Source organism: Peromyscus leucopus, chromosome 8a (genome assembly GCF_004664715.2).
Source record: "Peromyscus leucopus breed LL Stock chromosome 8a, UCI_PerLeu_2.1, whole genome shotgun sequence".
NCBI lineage: Eukaryota > Metazoa > Chordata > Mammalia > Rodentia > Cricetidae > Peromyscus > Peromyscus leucopus.
The window spans coordinates 45,659,078-45,681,262 of NC_051085.1; the positions used below are offsets into that span (position 1 = coordinate 45,659,078).

Sequence of the window (22,185 nt, forward strand, 5' to 3'; positions counted from 1 at the left end):
TGGTGGCTATACAAAGCTCATGGACTTCTGATTCACATGGAGGAGCTTCACAGCATTCTTTGCAAATGGGCTCCAGGTTTGGTGTTTCTCTGGGCTGCCTTTTCCTATGCCAGGTTAACAGGAAGCAGTGTTGATGGGCAATGTGGCTTGGAGAACTGAGAGGAGGCAGAAATCTCAATTTTGTAGGTACAAAATGCTGTTGTTCACCTGACAGCTTTGACTGCCTCGAATATTGATCTTCTCTTAAAATCACATTTGTAGTTAAGAAAAAAGCAAAAGATACACAAAGTGAAGGAATTGAATGGGTGAAGAGTTCTCCAGCTCTTCTCGATTCTTTCTGAGCTCTTCATCTATTCAACTGCACAGTGGAATAGAAAAGCATGCAGATTACGACCAGAGTCCACACAAATTGTTGTCTGAATGTCCGTCGATCAGGGGCTGATGGATCTCCTGTGGGACCCAAATTAATCTCACATGTTGCGGGTGGCTTGGGGGATTTCACTGTAGTAGTTTTTTTGTGCCTCTATCAAAATACCCGAGAAAGCAGCTAAAAGAAGGCTTTACTGTGGCTTCTGTTAGAGGCAACGTGGGTGATTGTAGCTATAAAGGCATGGTAGTTGGAATGTGGTGGTGACTGATCCTGTTGCATGCACAGTTGGGAAGCAGGAAGAATGGAGTGCTGGCGCTCTCTGCCTTTCTCCTTTTCATACGGTCTAGGGTGTCAACCCATGCAGTGGTACTGAGCACATTTCCAGAAAGACTTCCCACCAGGAGAAACTTCCTAGAAACGTGTCCAGAGACTTGTCTCCTAAATGAATCTAGATCAAGTAGACGATGTTAACTATCACCTATGTGGAGAAGAAAACACCCAACGAACTGAGCCTAGGATTCGTGCCGTGTCTAAGTCAATGCAAATCACCTCTTTGAGGCCATGGGGATCTTGACCTTTGCACAGAATGCAGCACACGCTGAACAAAGGGAACCATGCCGTCTGCTCACTTTGTTCAGAACTTTGCTAAGAGGTTTTGCCTTTTTGAAAAGTTAAAGCGTTCTGGCGCCCCTCCCCCTGTCCCCCGTGACGCCTTGGTAGTTGTCTGTGATGAAACACAAGATCACTGTGTCTCTGCAGTCCAGGGGTGAGTAGCCTACCAATGGCTTTCAGAGTCCTTGGGTCTGCCATTTACATACTGAAACACATTTTGAAGCCACAGGTTGGCTTATTTTCTTCTCCTTCTGGCATTATTAGGCCAGTCTACTTTGCTTTTTATGAATGGTGGAGGTAGTTAATGATATCATTTTTATTTTGAGATAGTAGAAATACATGATCAAAACAAGGTCTTTGGGCCCGACAGTGCTGCTATAATATACTTTGAAATGGGGGAGTTGTTCTGTGGTGGGCTCCAGGACTAGTGAAAGTCTCCATTCTCATGCCCCATCCTTCCTCCTGCAGGTGACTCTCATCCCCACACAAGCAGAGCTTGTCCGAGGCTCTGACTACTTTCTTACCCATTTGTACCGCTGTGAGCTCAGAGTCTGGGTCAGTTCTAGAGCAGAAACACCGGCTTGGAGTTCTGGAAGCTCAAGGTCAGGACAGTAGTAGGTTTGGCCATTGACCCTACAGTGGCCTTTGACCTCTTCATCCTCATGTGGCAGAAGACAGAGTGAAGAGTGTGTGCGCCTCGGAGAGTCATGCTCTAGCGCACTAATGTCCTGTCATGAGGACCTCGTCGGGTCCCATCTCCTGACACCATCAGTGGAAGTGAACTTTCTAACGCACGGATTCTGGGTGACACATTCACATTGCATTGACTTCCACCATTGATTTCTCAAAAATTCAAGAGAATAAGTGTCCTACATTTTTAATTTTAATCTTAATCTTAATTTTAATTTTTTTTTTTTTGGTTTGGAGCTCAATACCATCCTGAGGCCTTTCAGTGAGTTTCATCTATAGCTGCTGCTTCTGAGGACCCAGGGCCCATTCTCAGACTTTCGGGTAGGGTGGGTCTTAGCTTGCTCTTGTAGAGCCCGTTGTCTAGTCCTAGGCGGGTTCTATCCTGGCAGCTTCCAGGCCAGAGCCATCACTCCTTCCTGTCCTTGTAGTCAGCCACAAGCAGCCTGGATGTCCTTTGCCTGTCAGCTGCCACTTGGGAGGTCTCCAGGGGCGGGAAAGAATGGAAGTCCTCCCTATTCCTTTGCTACCTGGGATTATGGGATGTGCCAGGTAGATGAGACAAACACAACTAACTCCTCAAGCGAGAGTCAGGCTTCCTCAGGACCAAGCTTCAGGTGGGATGCCGCAGGGATACCCCTGCCCACAAGCCGCCTTCCAGCTTCCCCCAGGCCACTGTTTCAGAGAATTCCTCCTTGTTCCTATCAGGGTTCGCATGAGGTATTGCTTCTGACAGGACAGGAAAGAAACAGGAAACCTACTTCCTTGCACACTCACTGATGCGGTCTTGCATATTAAATGTGCTAGATCAGATTTGGAAGCGATATAATTGTAATCTGTGGATTAAAAATCACAAAAGTATGTGAATGGGAACGATCTTAACTTCAGCATTTCCCGGGGTTTCTATTTTTAAGCTGGTACCCAAGATGCTATTTTAACACAGGTTTTGCCCTTTAATCGTGAAGGGTTTGAGGCTGTCAGTGGCACTGATGGGGCATGTGCTGACGCACAGTTCAGGGAGACACTGAATTACTAGGTGTCTCGTACCTAAAGACTGGTGTTTTCCCTGCTTGTCTGTCAAGAACTGGTGGGCATACGGCTTAGTACCGAGGCAGTGACTTTCCATGACAGACTGAATGGCATGTTGTCCACCTCTAGAAGACACCTCTGATAAAAGGAGGAAAGGCAGTTGAGTCTGGAGTCAGCCTGGCTGGCTCCTGACATGGTGCTGGTTGACTGCTCAGGAACTGGTACCCATCTGAATGCCGGATTCCCTACATCAAATGTGGGGGAGTAGGTGCTCACATAGCTCTTTGCGTCCTTCTTCCCTCAGCTGCTGAATAGAAGCTCTTATTGGCCGTATTAAATGGTCGGTTTTTCAGTTTGAAAGACCTCCCCCCCCGACTTGATTTCCACAAGGCACACAAGACAGACGAGGGCATAAATTTAATGCCACCTGCAAAAGTAGCTCTGTGGACGGGTTTCCAACTGGGCTGCTTTTAACGATTGCCGTCATGGATCCTGGACAGCCCTGGGTGCAGGGTGGGTGGGAGCATGCACTTAGTGTGATCCTACAGAAGCAACTAAGAACCCCTCAAATATGTCACTGTGCATGTCCTGGGGAGAAGGCCTGGTCAGGTAAAACCCAGGATTTTTACAGGGGTAGATGGGGTATATGTCCTCACTCAGCTGCTCTCGCTTAGGATGTGGGCAGCATGTGGGTGCTGCTGTGGGTAGGCATTCAGTACCCGGCATACTTAAGCAGCTGTGTACATAAGCATTCAGATTTGACCAGCCTACACTCTTTTTATTGCTGGTTTTCTATTCTTCCAGAATGTACTTTTCCCCTTATTTCTCCTCTAGAAACAACACGCGGGGCTTGCTCAGTGTGGATTGCATAGGTTACTTACTACCTTATTTGTTGCTATGACAAGTCTCCTTACGAACAGAACGTGGGGAAGTTTGGAAGCTGCTGTCCATCATGGTGGGAAGCCAGCAGCCAGTGAGAGCTTGAGGCATCTGCTTGATTGCTTCTGCAGTCAGGAAGCAGAGAGAGATGAGCGCCGGTGCTCAGTGTGTTTTCTCTTGGTGTCCCGTCCGGCCCACTGAATGGTGACAGCAGCAGTTAGAGTGGGTCATCCCACTTCAGTTAACCTAATGGAGAAACTCCCTGAGACATGTCCACAGGTTCATGTCCTAGGTGGCCGTTGTCACAAAGGTCACTGCTGAAGTTTTAGACTCTTGAAGTCAGTTTGGCAACCGTGGACCCTGTCCAGCTTGCCTCTCCAAGAGTCTTGTCGATCTCCAGGACAATGCTAGCTCATGATTGACATCCTGGGGATTCTCTGTGCTTAGATACACTGTGCCTTGTGACATCTGAATGGCGGGACAGCTCCGAGATTTCCTACCTTGGATCTCGGGGATGACTAGAGCACGCTTCTCTGGGTCCCAGGGCATGGTGCAACAGACTTGGTTCCCAGGGACCCGCCTGCCCAGGCCTGCATTCACAGAGGAGCCCCAGCAGCGCCTACAAGCTCTCAGCAGTCGGGATGAGTGTGGTGGAGGGGGTCTTTGGAGTGGACAGGATTGACGGGAAGTATATCCATGTTCTGTCACTGAGTACAAGCTACACCTTTCTCTTCCTTACCTGAGGCATGGTCTCAGGAAGTGAATGAGCACATGAGACCAACGGTGGCTGGGAGAGTTTCCCATAAGCTGAAAAGTTTTGCGAATATATTCAATGAGTGACTCAGAATTAGCTCGGCACCCACTCCCACACCTCCCATGCTATTTTCACTCCCATCCATCTGGGCCCTCAGGCTCCCGGGCTCCTGCCCTTGTATATCTGAACTCCTCATGGGACTGGAGACTCGGTCTTGTTTCTGTCCCCAGCACGCAGCACCTGCCAGATGTGACAGGGCTACTGTCAAAATCTCCATCGTGAATAGAAACATGTATGGCCAGTGTGTCATATTTCCTGGGCTTGAGGTAACTCTGGAAATAACGGAGCTTGCTGTTTACAAGGTGAAGGCGGCAGAATGCTAATCTGATTTGGTTACCTAGGCGATGTGCTTGCACATTGTGAGGCTTCTGCGATGGTACTCTCTTTCTCTTCCTGCTTCTCTGACTTCCTACTTCTCTTCTTAAGTGTCTCGTTTTCTCCTACACCCTTTGCATTGGTGTTCCCAGGGTCCCAGTTTTTCTTTTGTCTTTTTTTTTTGTTTTTGAGACAGTCCCGTGAACTTGCTCTGTCCAAGGGTGACCTTGAACTTCTGATTCTCCTGTCTTTACCTCCTTAATGCTGGGGTTACAGGCTTGTACCTCATGCTTGGTTTACATGGTGCTGAGGATTGAACTCAGGGCCTTGTGCATGCTTGGTACATATTCTACCAACTGAGCTGCATCCCTCTGCCATCCTTGGTCCCTTTGAGAGAATCTCCATATTTCCTGTGGTAGGTTTCATGCATCGTAACTTTACCAGGATGTCCAATGATATCCAGGCCCACATCTATGAAGACCTTGTTGGCCTGACCACTGACCACCTCCTGCTGGAAGATCCAGTTGTATCTTAGCGGTGCTGAAACTAAGCTTGACATTTCCACGCCTTGCCCTTTCTAGGGCCATCAACGGAGCCACCTAAGACACCAAATCCAGCATCTCCTTGGATGCCTTCGCTTTCTGAATCTTGTCACACTTTATAGAAGGAAGGACCGTATGGGGTTTACCTCTTCAAACGCTCTGTCATTTTTTAATTTACATTTTGAAAACTTGCTGTTGCTCTATTTTGCAAACGTCTGGGTCCTTCTAAGCCATCTCCTTTTGACTGACTTTGCTGCCCAGGCCTTGCCTTCCTCTCATGCCTGTATCTCAGGCCCTGCTCCCTGCTCTCTGTGAACACACTCACCATGTTTCCTGATTGGCTTCAACTCTCCATACCATTTGGCTTTTCTTTGCTGCTCCCCACTCGTGGAATCTCCTTGTTGTCTGCCCTGCCTTACTGCCTGTATATTTAAGACAAATAAGCATCCCTCAGATTTACAGCCTCCGTCAAGTGCCTCCTTTTCGTGAAACCCGTTAATGGCCAGGAGAGTGAGTTTCCCTCCTGAGTCCCACCCAGCCCTGTGTGTTCTTTTAAACTCAAGCCTTGGCCTCCATCCCTCACCACTCGCCTCTTCCCATTAGCAGACCCCAGACTCTCTTACATCTCTTTGCATCTCTAGCACCTCTCATGGTCTCTTGGGAAATAGCTGGTGCACCAGAGCACATACTGGACGCATGAATGGATGGACGGGTGGAGCGATGCACTGTTGTGTTGCTGTGTCCATGGGAAGAGGGAGATTTTCCTTGTGTTAATGATAAAGTTGCTCTCCCTTATACAAAGGTGAGCACACATCAGAGTCAGGCCACCACAGTGGAGGAACTGAGGTTGAACATTTTTGTTGAGTGTCTCATTTATTCTGTAGTGGACCTGCTAGTGGGGGGTTGCTTCATGAGGTGACAGGGGCCTGGGAGAGCAATCCCAGACACACTTGCCTTCATTGCTATATGGAACTTGCCCAGGGGCCGTTCCTACCTTTGTAATGGGCACCACTTCACCTAGGCTTACTTAATTTTATAATAACAATGGTCTAGAGTGTGACTTGGTGTCCATGTAAGTTGGGATGGATGTTGGAAGAGGCAAAGAGAAAGAGAAGATGAAATTACAGATTTCTGTGGACCACTCGGCTGTGTTCTGGATCTCCTCCATCTTCAGTGAGATTTGAGTACTTGCAGCCCTCTCCACCACTCAACTCTTGGCGTCTCCAGATCTTCCAGTGGCTTTTTGTCCTGGTCGTGTCTAGCAGTCCCATTGTCACCACATTTATTTTTGAGCTCAGCCTACTCAGACGGGCTCACTCCTTGTAGATGCCTTGGGATCAGAAACCATCTGGTTTTTCTTAGCCGAGGGAGGGGGCAGTCTATCAAACACCAGACGTGGAAGAAAACCCCGTGTTGATTCTGTGTAGAGGCGGGTCTTTCCATCTCTCTTGACTTTGGTTAACTTGAAATTGAGTGGCGAGAATTGTTGAAGGTGGTGTCTGTTTCTAAGTGTAGGCTGTAAGACTCACCGCTAATGAAAGGAGGTTGACAAGAGTTTGCTCTCAGGATGAAGCTGTGGTTGATGCCAGAAAGGGAGTCACACTCGCAAGTGAACAAGTTGTGACTTGTGGGTGTCCGTGGTATCACATCATTGGTTTTTCCAAGATATCCCTGGCAGTTTTGTCTCCTCTTGGCCAAAAATAGGGAACTACCAACAAAGGTCATTGCTGCTGGATTTCTGGTCCAAATGCGTTATTTGAGATTAGAGCCTAGTGAAGTCAGTTGGCACCACAACAGGAAAGGTGACAAGGAGGAGCCATTATTCTGTCGTTCTCTTTCTTCAGAAGCACCTGAAAATGCTGCTGGTACAGTCAGCGAGGGCCTAGATCTTTCCCCGCAGGCGCCAGCTGTGTGCATACAGGAACTCTGGTGTCTTTAAGGACCGCTACTCTGAGTTGTAGGCTGTTTCCACCTCTTGTCTATTGCTCTTTCTCTAAAGGTTGGAATGACCACACCCACGTGTCTTTTGTCATTTTTCCCCCCTGCAGATTTCAGCAATGTCCCTGACATCCCAACAGGCCTGAAAAGGAGTCAGACAGATGGTACTCTGGATCAGGTGCCCCACAGGGAGAAGACGGAGCAGACATTTCGGGTAAGATGCTGGCTTACCAGGTCACAAGCCAGGAGCCAGGCAGGCATTCCCACTGGTGCCTGAGGTTGGGGATGTAAAAGATGCGATTTTCCTGCTCTTGGGTTCACTAGCTGATGCAGACCCTTTTGTCCTTCTAAAAACTGAAGTCCCTGTGTGAGTATGTGCACGTGCTTTTTGATTTGTTGTTGCTGTTTTGGTGTATGAGTGTGGGTTATTTTATTTACTTATTTATTTTTTTGAGATATAATCTCACTCTCTAGTCTGAGCTGGTCTGGGACTAACTGTGTCACCCAGGCAGGCATCAAATTCATAGTGATTCTCTTGCCTCCATTTCCAAGCACTGGGATTACCAGTAATGTTTCACCAACCTATTTGTTTCTCCATTAAAAGAAGTGTGTGTGTGTGTGTGTGTGTGTGTGTGTGTGTGTGTGTAAGATGTATGCCAATGTATCAGTACACTTAACACATGCTCATATGTATGTGTGTGTGAGAGAGATGTATGTACATGTATGAGTGCACTTGTCCATGCATGCTCATGTGTGTGTGTGTTTAGTGTGTATGTGTGTGTAAGATGTATGCCAATGTATCAGTACACTTAACATGTGCTCGTGTGTGTGTTTAGTGTGTATGTGTGTGTGATGTATGCCCATGTGTGCTCATATGTGTGTGTTAGTGTATGTGTGTGAGTGAATGTGTGTGTGTGTGTGTGTGTATGTATGTGTGTGTGTGTGTGATGTATGCCCATGTATGAGTACACTTGCCCATGCATGCTCATATGTGTGTGGAGGCTGGAGGTTGATGTTCAGTGTCTTTCTCTGTCACTGTCTGTATTTTCTGAGCAGAGTCTCACTGAACCTGTTGAATTCCAGATAGGCTGGTTGGCCAGTGAGCCCCGGGGACCTTCCTATTTTCTCTTCCCCAGTGTTGGGGTTCCAGAAGTGCACTGCCCCCCTTGGCTTGTATGTGGTTTCTGGGGATTGAATTGAGGCCCTCAGACTTGCATGACAAGCATTTGACCCACTGCGCCATTTTTATTTCTTTGAATTGAGGACTTCCAGGGACCATTTACTTTCAGCCTGGCTTCTGGCATGCCATCAAAGAGCAAGAGAGACAGGGTCATTCCTACCTCAGGAAGTCCTAAGCTTGGCCATCAAGGTTGTGTTCAGTTACTAACCCATTCCTATCTCTAACTAAAAAAAAAAAAAAAAAAAAAAAAAAAAAAACAAACAAAGCTAAATTATTATTTTTTTTTGAAATGTTGTTTATTCCAATGTTTGGTTGTAGTAAAATATACATAACAAGGCTATGGAAGGATGGCCAAGCAGTTAAGAGCATCAACTGTTCTTCAAGAGGACCTGGGTTCAATTCCCATTACCCACATGAGGGTTACTATCTGTAATTTCAGTTCCAGGGCATCCAACACCCTCTTTCAATCATATGTGGGTACTAGGCACTCTCATGGTACACAGACATACATACAAGCAAACACTCATAAGTGTAACACACACACACACACACACACACACACACACACACACACACACACCTTGCCTGTTTAACTGTTTTCGCAGGTGCACTTCAGTGGTGTGACATGTGATCAGGGGGTCCTCCACTATCACCGCCCTTGGCCTCTAGAACTTCTTCAACTCTATTCCTGTTAAACATTCACTTTCTATCTCCTCCCACTCCGTGATCTTGTCTATACCTTCTTCTAGGTTGCCAATTCTATGCCCTGCGCATAAAAGCAAAAATTGTATGAACCTCACTCAGCATGATGACGGGTGCCTTAATCCTAGCACTTGGGAGTTGAACACAGAAGGATCAGGAGTGCAAAGTTGTCCTCGACTATACAGCCAGTTAGAGTCCAGCCTGGGCTACATGATAATCTTTCTTTTTTTTAAAAAAAAAAAAAAAACTATAAAAAATAGACAACAACAAAGCACAGGTCTCACCCTGTGCTCTCTTCTGGTCTTATTTCACTTAGGATGTCTTCTCTGTTCATCTGTGTGATACAATGTGTCAGATTTTCATTCCCTTTTAAGGCCAAGTAATATCCCATTGCAAGTAGGCAGCACACTTTATTTTCCATTCATCCCTTGTGAGTGATAGTGCAATGGCTGATTGGCATCCACGTGTCAGCTCAAATCCTTAGCTTCAGGTTTGGGGGTATGTAGCTGAGGGTGGAGCTGCTGGATCACAGCTGTTACACGTTTGGCTTTTTTTTAGGGAAGGTACAATCATGGTCCACAGCACTGCACCTTTTACCTGCTTAGCAGCCATGTACCAGGGCCGCAGTTTGCCCATCTGCTCAGTGACATTTTCTGTCTTCCTTTCCATCCTTAACGTTTTTCGACTGTTCACGATGAGTTAACCTTTCAGTGCAGAGTAGAATTTGAGATTCCAATCCCAATGTATAGTTCTTGTTTTTTTTTTTTTTAATTGACTATAAAACAGGAATAGATAGAGGATATGTAGGCAACGGCAGTCTCTAAATGCCAGTTCTGGTAAGCCACATGTTGTTTGAGTTTAGACTAACACTGAGGACCTGGTCCCCTGGTAAGCAGCATGTAGCAGGCATACCCTTCAGACTTGGTGACATCCACTGAAGGGATGGATCAGGCTGCTGTGAGCTCAGCCTCTCCCCCCGTCTTCCCTCCCCCGCCCTGCTCCCGTCTAGTCCCTGCCATCTCTTTCGGTGTCTGCCATTCTTCCATGGCCCTGGATGTCCAGTTTCATGCCAGGACACAGTTTTGTTTTTTCTCTCCGAAGACCTTACAGTTCCATTCTCTCTCCGTTGGACTGTTTTAGTAGGAACACTGTCATCTCCTTCCCCGCTTTCCCTTTCTGTTTTACTTTCCTTCCTTATTTTCTTTTCTCAGAGCCAAAGTTACAACTCTTGTCCTCACAGAGAATTAGTGATCTCCCTTTAAGTCCAGTCTCCCTGAGGTGCTGCTGCTTTGCCGGAGTCACTTAGGCCTCTGAGGCTACCTCCAATCTCTGCCTGAGCAGGTAGAGGCAAATGAGACCCAGGGAGATCACTGCTGAGTAGGACCATGCCGAAATGGGTAGCAGCCCGGTGGCCCAGGCTGTACAGGGCCGTGTATACCCACTCTGAGCTTCAACAGGAAAGGGAGACTCTGTAAACCCCAGTATTATACCTGTCTTCTCTGAGCGTGGAGCAGAGGATCATCAGAACATCCACTTGATCTGCCTTGTTGGCTTTGGCTTAATTTCCCTAAAGCCATGTTCTTCAAAGCACTCATAGAAGTGGGTCTGTGTTGGAGGTGAGGGTGCCCTGAGACATGGGCATGGCACAGAGCTTGGAGGAAGATCACTCAACACTATTGAGAATGATGGTTTTCTTTCTGTGATAATTTGCTTGAGTTCCCAGTAAGGAAATTAATTTTTTACCACCATTAAAAAAAAAAAAAGAGATTCACTAAAAAAGACATGAGAAGGGAAAAGAATTATAGTAAGGTCATTTTCAACTGTTCCCTGACCGTGTGTGTCACAGCTAAGCAAAAAACAAGCGAGCGGTGGTGCATCCGTTGGAAGTGGAAAATGAAAGCTGGAGTTAGAGTGGAAACGCGGATGATGTGAGCTTTCTTTTCCATTGTAAAAAATGGGGAGGCCAGCCTCGTCTACATAGTGAGTTCCAGGCTAGCCAGAGCAACATAAGTGAGACCCTGTCTTAAAAACAACATAAAAAATGGTGAAGGGAGAAAGCTCTCTCTCTGTCTCTGCCTCTCTGTCTCTATCTGTCTCTATCTCTCTGTTTGTCTGTCTGACTGTCTGTCTGTCTGTCTGTCTCTCTCTCTCTCTCTCTCTCTCTCTCTCTCTCTCTCTCTCTCTCACACACACACACACACACACACTCATATGTATACCAAAGAACACGGAGCAGAAAACGTAGAAGAGGTTCAGATTGAGTATCTTGACATACTGCATTCTGTCTTGGAGAGGGGGACCCATTTGTCAACACATCATTCATCCATGTTTCCCATGCACCATGTCCACACAATGCAGGAGTAAGTTCGTGTGGTGTTGGCAGTTCACTTGTGTTTTAACCACAGCCTTGCCCCGGAGGGCAGGGGTGGGTCACTGCTTCTCTTGGCCTGCTGGAGTGCTGCATTTTGGGTTAGGAACACCCGGGCTGAGTGAGCAGATGAAGTACTTGCCTCTAATTTCTTCCAAGTCAACAGTAGTGACTGACTTATAGGCATGAGCATGACTCCATCTGATAGGTGATTCCGGTTCACTGAAGAATATAGGGTGATGCCCAGCAGTCAGTCTGCTCACATCATCTTTGTTTCTTGGAGAGAGTGAATTAGTGACCACCAAAAGTAATAATCATGATGGATGTAATGAAAAGGGCAGGGAAATGTCAAATTTAGATATCGTACCATTATATATATTCCATCCCCCTCCCCCACCCCGGTTCTGGGATTGGACTCCTTAATGCAAGTTAGATTCCCAGGCCTTTTTTTGATTTTTTTTTTTTTTAAGTCTTGTGACACAGTCTTACTAAGTTGTTTAGGATGTCTTGAACTTATGATCCTCCTGCCTCAGCTGCTGAGTAGTTGGGATTGCAGACTGTCTTAGTTAGGGCTTTATTGCTATGAAGAGACACCATGACCATGACAACTCTTTTTTTTTTTTGGTTTTTCGAGACAGGGTTTCTCTTATGTAGCTTTGCGCTTTCTGGAACTCACTTGTAGCCAGCTGCTCGACTCACAGAGATCCCTGCTCTGCTCCCGAGTGCTGGATTAAGTGTGCGCCACCACTGCCCGGTGACCATGACAACTCTTATAAAGGAAAACATTTAATTGGGGCTGGCTTACAGTTGCAGAGGTTCAGTCCATTATCCTCATGGTGGGAAGCTTGTTGGCATGCAGGCAGACATGGTGCTGGAGAAGGAGCTGAGAGTTCTCCATCTTGATCTTCAGGCAGCGAAAGGAGATTATGAGCCACACTGGACATAGCTTGAGCATAGGACACCTCAAAGCCTGCCTCCACATTGTCCCACTTCCTCCAACAAGACCTTAATAATGCCATTCTCTATGGGCCTATGGTTGCCGTTTTCTTTGAAATCACCACATAGACCAGGGTATTTTTATTGTTGTTGTTATTATTACTACTACTGTTACTGTATAGTGTGCATTTGTGGGCCAGAGATCAGCTTTGGGGGTGGATTCAGTTCTTTAACACCTACCTGCCAACATTTTTTTTTTTTTTTTTTTTTTTTTTTTTTTTTTCAAGACAGGTTTTCTCTGTGTAGCTTTGGAGCCTGTCCTGGATCTCACTTTGTAGACCAGGCTGGACTTGAACTCACAGAGATCCGCCTGGCTCTGCCTCCCAGGTGCTGGGATTAAAGGCGTGCGCCACCACCGCCCAGCCTCACCTGCCAACTTTTAACACAGAGTCTTTCCCCTTTGGCTGGACTGGCTGGCTAGCAAGCTCTGAGATTGGCCTGTCTGGCCACTTGCACCCCTGGGGCAGGTAAAGATGACCAAGACCTGGTCTGGGTTTTTTACAGGGGTTCTGGGACTCTGAACTCAGATCCTCAAGCTTCCGTAGCCTGCACTGTACTGACTGAACCATCATCTCCCCAGTCCATCTGTAACCGGGATTCCTCCCTGTTTGCACAGAGGTGAATCGGGAGTTGCCGATGCAATGGGATGCATTTCTTTCCTGTGCTGCGAGCACGTCTTCCAGGGGCCCCTGCCCATGGCCCTCTAGCCGGCAGCTGCTCAAGCCTGCAGGAGGCGGTTGCTCTCCAGGGAGAGGACCTGCCTCTGCTTCCTGGATCTTCTTAGGGGTCATTAACTTCTTTTCAGATTAGATTCTGGTTGAACCTGGGCCATGTGGGGTATTTTACTAACAAGTACTCTAGACTTAAGAATAAGGAATAATTCCCATTGAAAATCGCACGAAGCCTGGCTTGATGAAACCCAGCTGTAACCAAGGCTTTTGACAGCCCCACAATTTCTGCAAATGGTTCATAATTGATTGCCTTGTCTCTATTTAAGGGTGCCTATTACTGTCACAGCTCTTTGTGTGACCCTGTCAGCCTCTCCTGTAGGGGATTTTTTTCTCTCTCTAGCATTGTTAGCAGTTGGCATATGCTATTATGATGGGGGGGGGAGTTGAAAGGAATAAATCATTTTGGGGGGCTTGAGGGAGTTGAAGGAGTTTTTGGCTTGTTTTGGAGGTACTCCAGGTGTGTTAAGCAGTCCCCCACAGACAAGCCACTCAAGCCCTGGGGACTGGCAGTAAAGACATGTGGCACTTGGGGGATCTGTTGTCCCTACATCTGCTGTAACCTCCTGGTACCTCTCTAGAGCAGGCAGGCTCAGAGTTTGGGGTAGGAATATAGTGGAAGGGGGTGTACCTTCTCCAGGCAGCCGAGAGAAAGAGCTTGGTGGCGCTAGGACATCCTTGTGGATGTGACAGGCAAGAACAGTTTGGGATTTTTTTTTTTTTTCCCTCACTTCATTGCCTGGGGATGAGAGCAGGCGGGGATGTATGCCTTCCATGCTCTCCGGCGGCAGCAGCAGCGGACTATGAATTGCTTCCTTCTCCAACACTGAGAAGGAACAGGTGCCTTTGAACCTCTCCTTTTTATGTGCAAGTGTGTAAGTAAATACAGGCTTGGGATTCCTGGGTGCAGGTCTTGGTCTAAACGAGGGCATGTTTGCATGTTTTCTTTTAAGACTAGAAGTTGATGTGACTCTAACAATGTCTAAAGGTTGTTGTGTGGATGGCAGGGTTTGGGTCTGTTTGGAAGGGGTCCTGGGAGCAATTTTGAGGCACTCTATATTTATAGGCAAGAAGAGAACTTTTGTATTCTGGCTCTATGGTACTGTCAACCTTGCCTTTCTCATTCTGAGGTCTTGTAGTTGATCCCTCAAACAGCTTTGTTAGTTTGAAATAGATGTCAGAAGGACCTGTGCAAAAAAAAAATGTTTCCTCTGTATACTGTATTTTAAAGTGAGAGAAAAGAATTTGATTGCTGCAAATCATTTTATGCTTGAACAATTTCGTTGGAGCATAGCCCATGCTTGTATTGGGCTTGGGCTTACTGCTGTGAAATACATACCTGCAAAAAAGAAAGAAAAAAAAAAAAAGAAAAAGAAAACCTGTTTTCTGCAAGGCGAGCAGAGTTTTTTGGCGTAGCCCTTACTCTTTAGTTAATTTTCTAGATTTTAGAGGAGTTTTTTATGTAATTACCTAGTGTAGCTGTGGCCACGATTATTTTTGCAGTTTGTGGGCGTCGTGTTGATAGAACAGAGAGCATTGGGAATGGAGATGTACAGGGTAGCAACTGTGTGTTGTGTTCTTTGGGATCTGATCATTTTAAAGGTGTGTTTTGGCCCGTTGTGTGTTCAAGGCAGAAGAAAAGAACACACACTGACAGCTAGCCTCCCTGTAACCAGGGGAACGTAACTTGTAGTTTAATATTTGACTCCTGCCCACTCATTTTGCACAAGCTCTTAAGTTTCTTCACATGAATTGCCTTTTAAGAGCTTGCAGATCAGAGATGCTGAAGCTAAAAGAGAAGGTTTTGGGGAGCGTGGTTTGTGTCCCAGCATTCCTTAGGCAGCTTACCTCAGGACCTTTGAGTTGTACGATATTTTGTTAGAAAGTTAAACAAAACATCATTTATTTATGAACAGTCGTCTGTCTCCATAGCTGCGCTTAGTAGATGGATGTATTCATGGTCTTTTCTTAAAGTTAAATGTACCTATTTTTAAATGCAAGTCGTCTGAACTAATTCGTATTTTAATGGGCAGGGAGATGGTTTCTTCTACGCAAAATGCTTTGTTCCTGAAAAATGACTCGGGCATGGCATCCTGCCATAGTGACCCATCTCCCGTGATGATGTCATGTCATGCAGCCCTTTCTTCCAGGCAGTAGTGTGCCAAAAAGAAAATGGACTATGTTAGAAAGCTGAGCTTGTGTCCTCTTGTGCCAGGACTTATCAGTCACCTGGGCCGAGTTACCCAGCTTTAGGGGATTAAGTAGCCTCCCCTGACAGGTCTACAAGTACACGTTCTACTCAGGTCTCAGCATCTTCATCAGTGAGGTGATGGGGTTGGGGAGATTCACTGCCAGGTAAGCATTCACATGCAAATATATGAATGTCCTAGTGACATGTTACTGAAATTAATATGTGTGTATGTATGTATGACTTCAACACCTTAGCTGCCCACCGGTCTTCTTGGAGTTAATGTCAGTTGTTCAAAGTCTCCTGAGCTGTTCTCTGAGATAAAAAAGAATCAGACACCAGGGACCTTAGGCACTGAGTCCACTTGACTTTCTGTTGTCTTTTTTTAAAATGATTTATTTATTTTTTATTTCATTTGCATTGGTGTTTTTGCCTGCATATATGTCTGTATGAGAGCACTGAATCCCCCGGAACTAGAGTTACAGACAGTTGTGAGCTGCCATATGGGTGTGGGGAATTGAACTCGAGTCCTTTGGAAGAGCAGCCAGTGTTCTTAACCACTGAGCCACCTCTCCAGCCCCCTCTGTTGTCTTCATAAAGATAACAAGTAATCGACGTAGTGAAATTTTCTCAGGTGTAGTGTCATGAGTTGGCTGAAGTGACCGGATAGAGAAGCTGTTTGATTGGTCTGCTTTCTTCCTCAAAAGGCAGGCTGTGAGTGTCCAGCCATTCAGGGAGGCCAGAGGGGCACTGCTGGCCAGAGCCCTGCAGATCTGTGCTCTTGGATGAGAGGTGGGGTGAACATAAGCTGGAGAAGGAGCAGGTTGCCGAGATTTTGTACCTGGCTCTCCAGTGAAGCATTCTGTCGTTTTAATGCTATACTTCCTTGGAAAAGAGACTTGATGGTAAGTTTGTTGGGCTTGTTGGAGGCAAGAAAGTTTGCTGGATGGCCTGAAAGAGCGTTTGAGCTCTTGGTAGTTAGATATCTGCCCTCCATCCCATGTTCCTAGCTGCAGACTATTAGTGTTCAGCTCTTCTGCATCAGCGCTTGGTCATCAGGGCTGATATGTGGCCAACGGGGTATGGCATGCAGAGGTCCTGTCCTGCTGAGGATCATTTAAAGTCTGCAGAATTAGAGATATCACCCTTCCTTCCTCCCTGTTCAGGGCATCAGGGAAGGTCCAAAAGTGAACGAGCAGTGGACTTGAGCTATAGAGTGGCCTCGAGACCCCAAAGGGGCAGATGTGACCATAGCAGCTGTTCTGAAAGCAGCTTGGGGCGCTCATCCTGGGGAAGGAATCCTGTCTGAAAGGAGGAAATGGGAAGAAGCCATCCTCCCTATACCCCTCCTCCCCTCCACTTCTTGCAGCTGGCCTCAGCCCTGTCACCATGGCGGATTCCCCCTGACCACATTGTATGCCAGGATGGAAGAACCTTGAAATGGGAGCAGAGGCTGTCATCAGGGGCTGAGCTATGAGCAGGCTGGGCTGGGCTGCACAGACATTGAGTGTCATCGGATGAAATACTCAGCTGTCTGGGAAGCCTCAGATGTGATGACCGCTCACTGAGCGAGACTTGGGGTTGTGTGTGGCCCCGAGGCTGTGAGTCTGCATGCAACAAAACATGCAGTTTGCCATGTTACTGGAATACGCGGCTGCCTAGCAGTAGAGATGCCTGAAAGGCAGAGGTTCTAGAACATGACCTGACAGACAAGGTAGGCCTGAAATGTCAGACACCAACTCTAGAAAAGTCCAGGCACCCTAGGCCTTTCCTGGGTCCTGATGGTTCTCACAGAGGGATAATGGCGCCTGGCTCAGTGAGGTTGGGAGGATTCATGGCGGTGCTTTCTCCCCTTCCATCTTCGGGTTCTGTGGTCCCTTTGTGAACAGGCTGGTCTCTTCAGATGCCCCTCTGTCCTTTGTACTTTCTGTTTTCTTATTCTTCTCTGCACTTTCCTTTACATTCTTTTTTTCTTTTTAAAAAAAAAAATTTCTGGAATGAAAAAAAAAATTAAGTTGTTACTCCAAGTTGGCTTCTGAATCCCAAATGGAATGAAGCCACAAAGAGGCTGTGCGGTAGGGTGGCAGGGTGAGTCACCCCAGAGGGCAGGGCTTGTCAGGTGGCGCGCTGGCTCCGAAATTAACTCGCTGTCAGGCACCCAAGTTCTGAAGGGGTAATTACATGCCCTCTCGCTGCTGGGGTGATGAGTCATAGGGAAGTGACTCGGAGATGCCCCAGAGCTGAAGCCACTCAAGGATTCGACCCTGTCTGGGCAGAGATGCTTCTCCGCCAGCTGCAAACAGATGTGGTCACCTGGCCACATCTGTTTGCAGCTACGCATTCTTCCTCTCCCTTGATACAGCAGGAGCTATGATGGCGCTCTCTTCCTGTCTGAGATGAGATTCTAAGGGGTGGGGTGGGGTGTCTGCTTATCCTCACCAGGCAGAGTGTTAAATTCAGAGTGGCTCGTCCACCTAGGTGGTGGAATGGGGTCTGCAGGCTGTACCTCTTGTCCCCAGCTTTTCACGTGGTCACCTCTGCAGAAAGGCAAGATGGGGCTGAATGGTGATATTCCTGCCTCATTCCTCTTCATCCTCCATTCTTCCCGCCCTCCAGCTCTGCATCTGGGGTTGTTTCCTTTCCACACCCCTCTGCCTGGAGGTAAACAGTTATGGAGGCCTCAGATAATTTCACTTTGGGGCAGAGAAGAAAGTACAGAACTTGGATTTCTCAGGCCAAACCCTCCCTCTCAGTCTGAGCCCTACTTGAAGGTTCTAGAGCCGCCTTAGGGGCACTGGACCTATGGTGGGTGTAGAAGTATGGGTGGGTTTTGCCCCGTGTCCTAGACTGATGAATGCTGTGTCCTTGACTGAAGTCACCAGACTTCTGCATTGGTTTGAGTGTCAGCCACACGTCTCCTTGCCCCTCCTTCCGGTCTGAGTGTTGACCCCGAGCTGACTCATCTCCCTGCCCATCCTTCTACCCAAATGTGTGACTGAGAGCAGTCCTTTGCCTGACATTGCTGCTTCTCGTCTTCCTGAATGTGGAGAGCTACTTAAAAGAACCAAACCTCAGAAGGACCTGATTGGAATCAGCATTGGTTATCTGTGGTCTGTCACGGTGTCTACTAATGTTAAAACCTCTCAGATGTGTTTTTAAGGTCATGAGTGAAGGTCAGGATGGTTAGGTACTTTACTTAGGAAAAGTGTTTAGAGTAGATCTTTGAGAATGGAATGAAAGCTCTAGAAACCTCTAGAAAATTGCTCATATGCTTATATTTAAAACTGCATAGAATTCTGGGGTGTGCGGCAGGGATCCACAGTGTGATAACATTACGTGCAGGCTCTAATGATCCCTGAGTTTATAACCCCGACTTGGCATGTTTGACTCATTGGCCTTGGTGCTAACATTACATTATTGACTTTCTGAATTATTGTCACATATTGATGATATGAAAAGGTATCATGTTGTTTAATCATGTGGTCTTGTCTGTGTGTATGTGTATGTACATGTTCATGTATATGTGCAAGTATGTGTGAAAGTGAATGTTCACATGTGTGTGGAGGAGGCTGGAAGTCAACCTCGGGTGTCTTCCTTTATGACTATCTACCTCCCGACTTTTTTGTGACGGTCTCTCACTGAGTGTGGGACACACCTATTCGTCTAGGCTGGTTGACCAGCAAGCTCCAGGGACACTCCTGGCACTAAGTTTTCCGTGCTTACATTACAGGTGCATCTTACAGCACCTGGCTTTAAAATTGGGTGCTGAGGAGCGGAGTTCAAGTCCTTACGCGTTCACATCAAGCATTTCGCCTGCTGTGCCTTCTCTCCTGCCTTCCAGTGACATTTTGACCCTGGTTTTTGTCTTCTAGTCTGCTAGGCCAGGTGCAGCTACCTATTAATGCTTTACCTTAAGATTTTTCATGTGCCAAAAGACACAGACGGGGGTTAAGTAACAATACCCTCCCCCATGGCCAATAAATTATTAGGTTTCTACCAGAATATATTCCATTAATGGTTGTATGGCATTGGCATATTACTGAATACCACTGGCTTCATCCTATGATGATGTTTTGGCATTGCAAAAACTTTTATCTTCTGTAATTACTGGGGGAAAAGTTAATCTGTGAAGAGTAAGATTTGAGATACTGATCCTCAACTAAATGCGTATAGCCCTGGTTGCTGAGATAAACGGCTGTCTGGTGGGCTAGGAGGGGGGGGGTCATCCACCCAGCACAGGGGTGCTCCAGTGGTGGTGGTCCCCCAGGCTGCTGTGAGTGGAGCCTCATGCTGAACTCCCCCATAGCGGATCAGTCTGTGGCGGCTTCTTGTTCCTTTTCTTCTAAAGAAATAATAGCACAGTTATGGTCTAATTTGGGCTTGCTACTGTTTGGGTGCCTTGAATGTTATCTAATCTTTAATATTTACCAAGAGCGGGGAGGATGTGGCCTTCTGGGGTTGGTTCATTAAAAGCCACTCCACAAAGGCCTGCTCAGACGTTAGCCATTGTTAAGAGGTCTGGATAGTCATCCCGACGCCTTATTTCAGAATTCTTGCTTATGTGCAGATCGTCAAATGGGAACTCCATTGTGCAGACTGAATGGAGGTGCCTTCGCGCTTCAATACAGCTTTTATGCCTGTCGTTACTCAGAACACATTATCACCTTTTAATAATGTCTGGGTCCCACGATGCAACCGCCTATACTTTTTAAAAAATTCTGCACAATTATTCTGAGTCATTTTGTCATTTCCTCTAGCATTCAGCTCTAAGTACACTCAGCTGTCACCCTCAGGAGCTCTCAGGGCTTGAGGCGGAAGAGGCCAAGGAGAGAGCCCACCCAGGAGCCCCGCTCACGGGCACACAGTGTGGCTTTTGCCTTTGGTGGCCTCCTTCTAACTGCTGAGGGCAAAGAGCGGATATTTGAGTTTTCAAAAATCAGTTTCCTGCTTTTCTTGATGTAGCACAAAGACCAGAGAATAAAGGTCATGTTCTCAATATTGGAGGAAAAGAGAGCACTTCAGGTCATAAAGGTGCCCCCAGGGGCTGGGAAGGCGGCTCGCTCAGTGGTAAAGAGCTTGCTGAGCATCATGAGGACCTGAGTTCAAGTCCCAGCCCCCATGTAAACAGTTGAGCATGGTGATGTGCTCATGCAATAAGCCCAGTGCTGGGGAGGCAGCGGTTGGCAGATCCCTGAAGCTCACCAGCCAGCCAGGCAGCCATCTTAGCCAAATTGGTGAGCTCCAGATGTAGTGGGAGGCCCTATCTAAAAAAAGTGAAGGAGAGAGAGATTAGAATGGCATCCCCTGTTGACCTCTGGTCTCCACACACGTGTATTACCTATACACATTCACAGGCACTCATACACTCATGAGCACACACATACACACACACATAAACACACAAAGGCGTTCTACCTTTAAATCTAGCTTCTCCTTTCCCCCATTTGGTTCTTGCCCCCACCGCCTTCTCCCTTCCATTGCTTATTCAGTCGCAGGGCACCCTCCTCCTCTGACTCACTGCCTCTGCCCTGTCAATCTCTAATACTCGGCTGCTACCTAAGTTCTCTGGTCTTGTCAGAAGCCACCTGGCAGTGAGTAATCACTGACATTTGCCTGAGAGGTTCTGGCCTGGTGGTGGCATGGACTAGAGAATTCGCGGTGAGCTACTTACTTAAGAATCGCCGATACACTGCGGGGCTAGAGGTGTCCTGCCCCCTGCTTACCGCTGGCTTGGACGGGTGCGAGCCATCGCCTCCCCAGTCTGTCCTGTCACGGACTGAGTCAAGGACTGAGAGGAAACCGGCCACCACGTTGGCCTGGCAGTCCCACTGGAGGACCGAGGACTCCAACATGGTTCTTTCAGCAATGATTTACCAAGGCAGAAACACTGGTTACTCAGCCGCGACGCAAGGTGAGGTTTGAATGAAGATTGTCTCACTCTGGGGTGCCAGCAAGCGTTTAGTCTCCATATTTTTATTGTCACTTGCTTTCTCTTGAACACGTGTCTGTCTGTCTATCCTTGTCTTTTCTGCTCACCTCCCCCTCCCCGGCCACCATGTTCTTCTCAACCCAAGAAAATGGTGCTTGAAACGACAGAGATATTTGTTGAAAATAGTGACCGCAAGAGTTTAAAATTTGCGTCTCCATTTTGCTTCTGTGGTCAGCGCCAGGATGTGGAGGATGGTTGATGTGACGTCTCAGCTGTGCATGTGGCAGATACTGCTCCTCACGTGATTGTCCGGAGTGTGGTGTAAATGAACTGACGTGACTGTTGTATTTCTTCAATACAGCAAAAATTGAAAGTGTTAGTGAAACGACAATTCAAGTGCCATCAAGCTGTGCGTGTGCTCACTGGAGACAAACAGCTCAAGCACATAGCCAGGCCAAACAAACAACAATTTGATGTTTTACTTGCTTAGGGCTTTTCTTTTCTAAGCCTGTTTTTGGAGCCAGATTCCAAGCTTTGTTTTCATGTACTGTTAGTGCAAGTCAGGGCCTCTGGAAGAGAGAGAGAGAGAGAGAGAGAGAGAGAGAGAGAGAGAGAGAGAGAGAGAGAGAGAGTGTGTGTGTGTGTGTGTGTGTGTGTGTGTGTGTGTGTGTGTGTGAGATGGCTTCAGTCAAACCCTGGTCCTGGATCCTGTCTCCCTGGCTCCGTTCCACTCTTCTTGAGTGACTGAGCTGCACGCTGGATCCATAGAATCTAGAGAAAGGGCACACAGTGGACACCAGCACAGCTATTGAAGATGTTATAACAGGAGCCTATATGAAGAGGGGAGATAGATCGCTTGCCGGTGCTGTGATGGGGAGTCATGTAGTTCCAGTCAGTCTTGCTCATCC

The 22,185-nt window shown here is 47.2% G+C and overlaps 1 protein-coding gene across 6 annotated transcripts in view; it reads left to right on the forward strand.

Moving 5' to 3' along the window:
- The window catches only part of Tiam2 (TIAM Rac1 associated GEF 2), a 213,185-nt gene that overhangs the window by 159,855 nt on the left and 31,145 nt on the right, over positions 1-22,185 (forward strand). For 2 of the 6 annotated variants that reach the window (XM_028854061.2, XM_028854064.2), the window contains one exon: positions 7,297-7,400. In XM_028854061.2, the coding sequence (XP_028709894.1) occupies positions 7,297-7,400 (104 nt within the window). Of the gene's footprint in view, positions 1-7,296; positions 7,401-13,619; positions 14,036-15,016; positions 15,516-20,675; positions 21,260-22,185 lie in introns of those variants that run through there. The other 4 variants (XM_028854065.2, XM_028854067.2, XM_028854068.2 and 1 more) reach the window with 4 other exon arrangements.